Source organism: Amblyomma americanum, chromosome 5 (genome assembly GCF_052857255.1).
Source record: "Amblyomma americanum isolate KBUSLIRL-KWMA chromosome 5, ASM5285725v1, whole genome shotgun sequence".
NCBI lineage: Eukaryota > Metazoa > Arthropoda > Arachnida > Ixodida > Ixodidae > Amblyomma > Amblyomma americanum.
Window position 1 is genome coordinate 127279359 of NC_135501.1, and position 9681 is coordinate 127289039.

The 9681-nt window shown below is 44.7% G+C and overlaps 1 protein-coding gene across 2 annotated transcripts in view; it reads right to left on the bottom strand.

Annotated features, from left to right (window-relative positions):
• The window catches only part of LOC144132671 (Na(+)/dicarboxylate cotransporter 3-like), a 49265-nt gene extending 42586 nt beyond the window's left edge, over nt 1-6679 (bottom strand). For both annotated transcript variants that reach the window (XM_077665260.1, XM_077665259.1), the window contains exon 1: nt 6399-6679. In XM_077665260.1, the coding sequence (XP_077521386.1) occupies nt 6399-6509 (111 nt within the window). In that variant the 5' untranslated portion in view covers nt 6510-6679. The remainder of the gene's footprint in view (nt 1-6398) is intronic.
• Between the last annotated feature and the right edge of the window lie 3002 nt (nt 6680-9681).

Here is a 9681-nt window from a genome sequence, read left to right on the forward strand (position 1 = left end):
GATGTGTGAATGGAACTGATTACATGCTCGCGCTGTGCTTCTGAGTCGCTGTTTCAAACCTTCGAGTATGACATTTAATGGGGCACAGTGTTGCTTCCTTCTCTTATTAGTGTGCGATTTTTGTTTGTATGCTTCTAATAATTCTCTTTTTTTTCTTTTCTCGTATGAGATCAGTTAGTTTCGCGGCCTGCCTTTCAGACGACCAGGCACTACACGTTATCTTTCCTTTAACTATTTTGCAGAGACCCATCGTTCACCTTAAACGGCTTCGCAGAATGCTCGCGCGATGATCGTGGGTAAAAAACGTCAAGGATTCTGGCGTACCATTGATTAGTTCAGTTTTGAAGGAAAACAAGAAATTGTCTTAAAGCAGCTTGTCTCAGACTGGTTGACGAATAGGTACCCAGAATTTTGTCGAGGCGTATGTGTACTTAGGCGGTTTTTCTTTTTCCCGAGGTTTTGGGAGGGGGGGGGTCTAGGAAAAAGATTTCGCTGTTTGCTGCGTGGAAAATTGACAGGAGAGCCATGGTGCTCCTGAGAGAGAGAGCGGTTCACGCTGCTCACTCTGGGCCATTTGTTTTGACTCGTGTGATCTTAATAGTTGGCACAGTGTTAGAAGACGTCTACTCCAGCCCTTTCTTTCAAAATGCCGCGGGTTCACCGCGTCATCGGAGAATTCCCAGGATTTTGAGACCATTACCATCCCCACTTGGAGAGAAGTGGCGGAAATGGGGGAGGGTCTTGACCTCCCAGGAAAATCAATATCGTCATATTTAATTATTAGCTGCAGGTATTCTAATTTTCCCGCACAATAATTGTCTTCAGTTGCTGGGTAATGAACAATATCTAAGCAATTTTCTGGCAACTTTTAATTTGGTAGCGGTATATCAGACTTCCCCGGGCTCATAAGGATACACGGTTAGCATCATCATCATCGCCATCATCTCGAGAGTTAAAGGCATGTGTCGTCGCGTGACCTTTGCAGTATGTCATACATGAGAACTGGCGCGTTTACTATCTGGACAATGCGAATGTCATTAATGTGGATCGGGTTGTGGGCACTCTTTGTAATTCGCCATGCGCGCATGCGTAGTAATGTGGGATCCATATGGATCTTGAAATGGGGGTAGAAGTGGGGTGAATGGGGGCCTGGTATGACGAGAAATTACATCGTTGTCATGTGAGTAGGTGTGATGTCAGATTAAAGGGTCGTCACCTGACTAGGTTTGATGGCACATTACATCGCTGTCACGTGAACTGGTATGACGTCAAACTCACATGATGTCATCAATAATTATAATAATTACTCTTAGCACTACATAAGTATATTAATTAGCATTAATTACTTAATTGACGTCACAATGTTCGTCGCGTGACTCGCCGGCTATTGACGTAGCATGGCGCCATTTCTTGCAGACACTTTTTTGAGGATGTGACGTTGAAAGTGAGCCATCTAACTCATTCGCATTATTAAAAAAAGCCGCTGGCTTCTACGCAGACACAAATACAATGTGCTTCTGTTGCTGTACTACAGTCACAGCTTGTTAAGTGTTTTCTAAGGCAAGATACAGAGGACTGAAAAGAGCATTCTGGCTATGCCGGATAGGGCTAGAAAATCGAAATATACTGATATGCGCCTGCATAATCGTCGCATTCGAAGGTACATCGACGACCAGTTTCTTTAAATTCGGTAACTATTCTCAAGCCTGAAAAAAAGTATCGTGAACACCTCCCCCCCTCCTCCCAATTTCTAGTAGATGGTGTAGAAGGGCTGTGTTTGTCAATTGCCAGTTCGTCCGCGAATAAGCGAGAGGCTTCCAATACGAAGAAGTATTAAGGAAGCAGGTTGCCAAGTATTGGCACATATAACGTACTCATCGAAGTAGCGGTGGTAACCGCGTATGGGACACCCCTGCCCGCAGGCTATATACTCTCTCAGAGTTCATCCCAGATTATAAGCTTCTCCTATATGCGTGCACATCAATAGTGTCTGTACACGTCTCATTAAATAATGCCGTCATCATTTTGGCTTTCCTGTATCAGAGGATTCTCAGAAATGTTTTTAACTGAAAAACTTCTTAATCGTTTTTGTTTTGTTTTTCATTTGTTTTTTGAGGTCGAGCAGCCGACCTCAAGCTCATAAGTTGAGGTTGAAGTGAGGTCGAGTGAGGTCAGCAGTGGTATCAGAAAAACTGAGGTGAGGGCGTCTAAGCAGACCTCAACCTCAACTGATGAGGTTGAGTGAGGTCACCAAATTCTTTTTGAGGTTGAGGAGAGGTCTAGATTTTTGAGGTGAAATGCCCACCTCTGGTGTTGGAAGCTTTTCTTTATGTTGCCTCTAAAAAAGTTTCGCCTCCATTGAGCGACAAAGAGAGCATCTTTGAAGAAGTTTTGAATCCAATAACCCTAACTAAGGTTGTGCTATTAGAGGAGCTGACTTCTTAGAGGATACGACGATCTCTTCTTCAAACACGTGTTCGTAGATTACAAAATCACCAGTGAGAATGTATTTGTGGTGCTGTACTGATTTGGTATGTAAAGTAAAACTCAGAACTTCGCCGAGCATCAGTCAGTTTGTGACCCGCTCCTTCAGTCAAGCTATATTGCTGAGCAGAAAATATTTTAACTTTTACATGCTTAGGCAGTTCACTGGGATTCACTGTATTCTTTTCTTTTTTTTGTGCTGAAAACAACAAAGGCTCCGGATGTGAATGTTTGCGTGACACTTGGATTACACCCCGCCTGTCGATTACATACTGCGTAACGTACCCAGAAATCCTGGACAGAAGAATTTTTGAGCGGGAAACTGTTGATGAGCGCAATTTTTTTCATATAATGTAAGATTTCACTGCAACGATCAATACAATCTCAGATGACCCGACAGCAGTTTTTTTTATTAGCGTTTTTGCTATCGTCAAAGGCGTTCCCCATTGGTTTTCTATGGCAGTCTTAACTGTTCAATTCGATCGATGGAAACGCTTGAAAAGATTTTCGGTACATATAAGAAAAATGGACCATTACCTTCAATATTTGTATAAGAGTGTCCCGCAATTTTCAAATTTTTAAATGTTTTGTCCGAGAATATCGGATACTTATTCACGGAACGGGTTCAAAGCTCCTGGTAGCGGCAGGGATACACAAGGAAGGAACGCAAAGCCCCACGTGAAAGACTAATTCGCCTGTAAACCAGTAGGCATTCTCTAATTCCTCTTCACCTTCAGTGGTGACTTAGTGGTTAAGCCTCTCCCCTGCTGTGCCCAAGGCCGCGGGATCGAATCCCCGATAGCGGGGGCTTTGGATAGCGGAAAGGTAAAAGAACGCCAGTGTGCTTTTTGTTTTTTACCTGACTACGATATCCAGGGATAAGGAAAGCTATTTCGTTAGCTTTCCAGCGGAAAAACATCCAGTGATTAATATTTTACTCGCGCATGCAATATTAATTACAAACTGCCGAAATGGTTGAAATGAAGCAGTGAAATAAAGCAGTGTAAAACACTATGACTTATGACGGCAACATCATGCGAATTGTGGAATCATTTTGTCTCTCGAAGATGCACAGTGCGCATCAAATAAAAATAAAAAATAAAATAGACAGTAGAACAGGCAGCCAAATTTGTCAGTAAAAAAATTTGGAACACGTGCCACTATGCTGACCGTTTTGTTAATTATTTACGCGATAGCGCTAAGGGCCCGGTTACGCAGAAAAGGCGTCGGCGTTGTGAGCAATAAATCACGGTCATGGCTCTGGCAGGTGGTGCCCAGAGAGCAACCTAGGAGGCAGGTGGGCCACCTTGGTCACGTGACCTTGCGGCGTCATCACAACCGGCCCATCGGATAGTGAGCAAACTGCCCACCGTGGCAGGTGGCAGTTAGATCAATGACTGGTCACTCGGGAAGAGCATCCTGGGTCGCACAAGGCCCACCGCTGGGAGCACCTGCCATCGCGAGGCCGTGCGCATCACTTAACCGCTACACCACTGAGCCAGGAGCGGTATGAGGACTCCCAGGGATCTATGAATTTAAAATAAAGAATGACCTTCTGCATACATGTTAATTAACCCATTACGCTATCACGTCATACCCTTAAGGCGGAGCTTAACAGTCTCCTCCGGTTTTTTTTTATGCGGTAACACTACTACGTGCATTTTCCGATTTAGGGGTACATATATATCCCTGAAACGTGCTTTGTGGCAGGCGGCCCACCAGCCTAACGGGTTTTGACTAAGCTGCGGGGTTTGTACGCTGGCAGGCCTTCACCTTGGTGAAGGCCTGCCAGCGAAGCCTGCCTGCCTTGGTGAAGGCGTTCAAGGTGAACGTTTTCAGGGTAAAGGCCTTACGGCAAAGGTCTTCAGGATGAACGTCTTCATGGTAAATGCCTTCCGGGTTAAAGGCGTTTAGTTCAATTGCCTTTAGCACGTAAGGACCTTAAGTGACTTCCGTAACTAGAGCTACTGCACGATATTCCAACTTATCCATGAAAAACCATTATATCGTTGTTTTTGCTGGGTTCGCTAGTTGGCATATTAGAGAGCGCCGAATATGCAAGCTGGAAAATGCTAAATTAATCTGAAACTAAGAAGTTAATGCGAAGATAAAGTGCATTTGGAGAAAAAGCTACGAACTGCCAATACACGCAATTGAGTCCAAACGCCTCAAACGCTTAAACCACTCGCTGTGGTTGAAACTAACCCGGAGCCTACCGCTACGGCGTCTCTCAAAGCCCAAGAGCAGGCTTGGGAAGTTAAAACCCTTATACATCATTATACCGTAACGTAACGTAACGCAACCTAAACGTATTGCTTAAGCTTGGCGCAGCTAGCGCAGCGCAACGCAACGCAACGGAACGTAACGTAAAGCAGCGTGAACGTACTGCGTCAGCTTGGCGCAGCGCAGCACAAAGCAACGTAACGTAACGCAGTAAACCAACTGCGCTTTCTTTCCACGGCAGTGCACCGTCCTAGCAGCCTGCGGAAAACTGAGGATTACTGTACATGTGATGACATGTGAATGGAGTATCATAATTGAATATATCTACAAAACAGACCCTAAAACACCACGTAAAATAGCACGGTCGCAGCTTTTTTGTTACATCAATTTCCAGCATTAACTAGAGAAGCGATCCGCCTGTAAAAACCCTCTGCAAGGGGCAGTGAGTACGAGCTGCAATGAAATCTAGTACTCAAGGAGGTATCGCCTTTTGTTATTTACGACTTCTTATAATTTAAACTTTGGTTGACACTATTGATGATGTTTTACGTTATCTCGTTAAGTGCGTTTTCTCTTCAAGTTACCAATGAAGTATATAAAAACAAATTTGTTGCGATAAACATTGTAGCTATATGCACATAACCAAAAGTAATGCATAGAATGCGATTATTTGCTGTTTATTATTTAATGTTACGTACCATATCAGCAGTAAAATTCCGCATAGAGTGTGGGTCATATCTAATCTACGTTTTTGGCCCAACGATATCTTGAGCATCTAAAGGAGGTGGCCATATTACCCTCATGCATAACCAACCATCAACACACCGCAGGTGCATCTTCGCGTAAATGTGAATTGTGAGTGAATTTTATGTCCATCCGTGCTACTGGGTATCCCATTTCTAGCAAGTGAAGCTCTCTGCTTGCTTTGTCGCCAGGCTTCTAGCTTAAACTTCTAATTAACGCAGTACGTAAGACAAACGGGCTGTAAAGACTCAGCGTACCTTTAAAGATATGCACTGATGATAAGTACATGTAATGTACAAAAGTCCGTAAGCATGCGTATATGTGTGCATTACTCTATGCATCTTCTAACAATATTATAGAATTCGTCTTCTGTCTTATTAACGTATGTTTGCTTTGAATTATCCACAGGAACATTTACGAAGTAAATGACTGTTACAAGGGCTATAAATGCCTTTAGGATTACTATAGCTGCAACTGCGGTGGCTCAGTGGTTATGGCATTCGGTTGCTGGCCCGAAGGAAGCGGGTTCGATCATGACAACAACGGTCCGATTTCGATGGAGGTTAAAATCTAGAGGCCCGTGTGCTGTGCGATATCAGTGCACGTTAAAGAACCCCAGGTGGTCGAAATTTCCGGAACCCTTCACTACGTTGTCTCTCACAGCTGAGTCGCTTTGGGACGTTAAACCCTAATAAACCATAAGCCTATTGGTATAGCTGGACCGCTTTAGGAAAGTGCTGGGATTACTCCGAAGTGCACTGCTAGTAGACTGCAGAACCGTGTTCGTGCTCGCGTGTGTCTGAGCGCATTTTGCTTCCATGTACAGTACTTGACGCCCCGTTCTGCTTACCTGAGTTTGAGCTCTAGCGTTGCATCTAGGGCGAAATCTTGACCTATACCGTATAAGTCAATACCATATTTAAAACGGATGTTCTGTAAAGACTCACCTGAACATCTTCGAAGAACAGCAGCGGCAGTAGCATCAGAGGAATCGTGACCATCAGAATTTGTCTCCAGTATCCGAGCGTTTGCAGCACTATCCTCTTTCCCGTACCCATGGCTGCACTACGAGTCTAGCGGAGAACTTCAGCGGAGACGCGCTAAGGTAGCAACGTGACTAGCTTCGTGAACCGCTTCGCAGGTAGAGAGGCGGATTCTTAATGCCAGACAGGCGGAGCGGGGCAACGTTTGAACGTTGGTGACGCCACTCCAAGACGGAAGCCTGAATGATCACCCTGAACGAATGGTGGGCAGCGCGCCAGCAGCCTCCGCTGCCTTTTCGCAGTGGTTGCCTCATGCGTTCGTTGGTTTTTTTTGAAGGTCACGTGTCTCGTGTCGCCCCGGTACGCGACGGTTGACGGCACACGTGGACGTCGTCGGTACATCAACTCAGCATATGAGAGACACGATTTAGAAAAGTGAAAAAAAGAAATGAACCCGGTGATGTTCGAATGACAATGGCGTTTAGCCAAGAGAAACCGCGTCATGAAAATACAATTGCAAAAACCTCGTATAAGAAGTTCTGTGGAAAACCGCGGGGCCTTGGAGATTAACCAAAACACGCGTCATGTACGAGCGATCCTGCCATTGCAGCCAAAATGAGTGCATATTTCCCCAATAGTACTGGAGCTTCATGAAATAGACTGCGCAAAGAAGGCGTTGTGGCCATCACTGGATCAAAGATAATATAGACGCACCCACTTATAACGGCCGCAGTTATAACGAACTCTCGCTTATTACGAACGACAGCGAGCGCTGCAATGAAAATGTGATTTAGGGCAAACATTTTGCGTCCCAGTTCAAGCGAGCAATTTGTGGCCGCACCGCTTGGTTAAAGAAAACGAGGAGGCATCGTAAACTCTGCCTTAAATTTGAAAAACGCGCTGCACGTCCCGAAAAACATATGGACAGCGCCTAATTCAATATTACGGGGCGAAAGTAATGAAGGAAAGTATAGCACTTGAAATCAATATGGCTAGCAACTTCCTCATCTACATTAAGCGTTTCTAGTTTTTGAAGATTCAGGGGTGCGCTTTCCGATGTTTTTTTTTTCTCAGCTCCCGAGTGATGGTCGCAATTACTTTGTTGACTGATTATGTATAACCAAGCGTGACGTTTATTTTGTTGCTGAAATAACGAATGTGTGCAATGGTCGTGTAATAGCTTCCGCTATTGACACAGGTGATTTGGGCAAATGTTTTAATATTCAAGTTGAAAAATAGATAAAGAAAGACCCCCTCCCCTATTCCATCCTCCTTCGTTCTGAAATGACTTGACGACCCCAAAAAAGTGCTAAAAAAGGCGGCAGTGAAATTTAGGTAACCGCAAGCCAAAGAAGCGCCGACAGGCTACAAGGTCAGCCAGTGCGTGTGCGTGTGCCGGCTGGACAAAGCTTCTCGAGTGGAACAAAAACCTTGACCGGCGCGTGAATCGCAGCGTTACAAGCGAAGCTACAGTACACGATATAGGTGGTCAAGCATGCAACGGCAGCGATCCGAGAAGTTTGAATACGGGCGTCTTGCTCACTCAGCCGTTCACGTGGCGTGTGTCACCTGCGAAATCGGCTTTACACCTTTGGCGTGGCTGCCGCGTGCAGGAAGCAAGCTCATCGCACGTTCGCTACGCTAGCTTCATCGCGGCATCTTTGCGAGAATCGTAAGCCATGAAGCCGAACTACAGCCAGTTGCCGCTAAGCTTCGGTAGGGATTAGTGAATCGCGTGCATAAGGCAGTTCGTTCCCAGCAACGGCCTCGACGAGAACCATACGACCACGCTGGACAGTACGGATAGTGCAGTGGTAAAATATGCTCTCAATCAACAGAAGCGCATAACAAAGTTTTATTAAAAAGAAAAAATGCTAAGTTTGTCGGACTTCATATTTCTGGTATTAATAAAAAAAAAACCACGTAATAAGAACTTCCGATACAACGAATGCAATCCACGCAATCGTCAGGTCTCTTATAAGTGTGCTCGACTGTGTCTTATTCTATCCACAGTCTTGTGCAAATTATTACCACCTTGTGTTGGGCATAGCGGCCCTCAGTCATATAACTCATGTCAATCTTTTACAAAATGAAGCAGCGAACACTACTACATACATAGACTACTAGGCACACATTACACCGTTAGGCGCATGCCATAGCAGGATGCAAGTTCATAATTTGTTCAAATCTAAGATCCTACTGAAGCTTATTCACAATTCCATTACACTCTGTCATAACAGAAGGCAAAATCCGTTTTGTGTGGAACAGCGCCAACTGACCAGCTCTGCGCGCGTCCATGTGTTGTTCCTAGCTCATTTTCTGGTTTTCGTTCGTTTGCGCTGTTCCACTAAAAATAAAATGCTAACAATCAACTCAATTGTCCTTCCTGCTACTAGAAGTCATACTGCTTAAACACGTGGATGTGTTGTAGAGTCGCGACTGAAAACTTCGAAAGATAGGTTGGTTTATGGGGGTTTAACGTCCCAAAGCGACTCAGGCTATGAGGGACGCCGTAGTGAAGGGCTCCGGAAATTTCGACCACCTGGGGTTTTTTAACGTGCACTGACATCGCACAGTACACGGGCCTCTAGAATTTCGCCTCCATCGAAATTGGACCACCGCGGCCGGGATCGAACCCGAGTCTTTCGGGCCAGCAGCCGAGCGCCGTAACCACTCAGCCACCGCGGCGGCCTACTTCGAAAGATATCTCGCACTCAAACGAATAATGAAAAACATCGCTGAATTTCTTTGCTTTCCACTATCTTGAATCGAACCTATGCCTTATTGAAAAATCAGAATTAATGGGTTGAAAAAAATGTCAGTTCATGAGCAACGAGAAGCGATGTTGAAATCAAAAATCCGTAATAGGTAGGGAATGCCTGCATTACTAAATATATTTTCGCAGATAAGAAGACAGAGGAACGAGTTTTTTTTTTCAAATAAACCACATTATTATTCTGCGTTTTGCTGATGCTATCGTTTTCTCTTGCTCGCTCCTGCATTTTCTTGCTCATTATAGGCTTCATAATTACCACGGATGCAACGGCGTCACTACTTGAATTTTCAATTCTAATGAGCAGGTTTCCGCGATATCCTGAATCCTAGTGTAATTTCTGGCCATCACGTAATCTTCAGAGGCCCTATTAGCAAAGCAGCTTTTAGCCGCTTGTTCCTTTATTGGTACAAGGATAAAAAGGAAAGATGAAGTTATGTATGACTACATGGCGTCCGCAGGCTACAAAGTTTG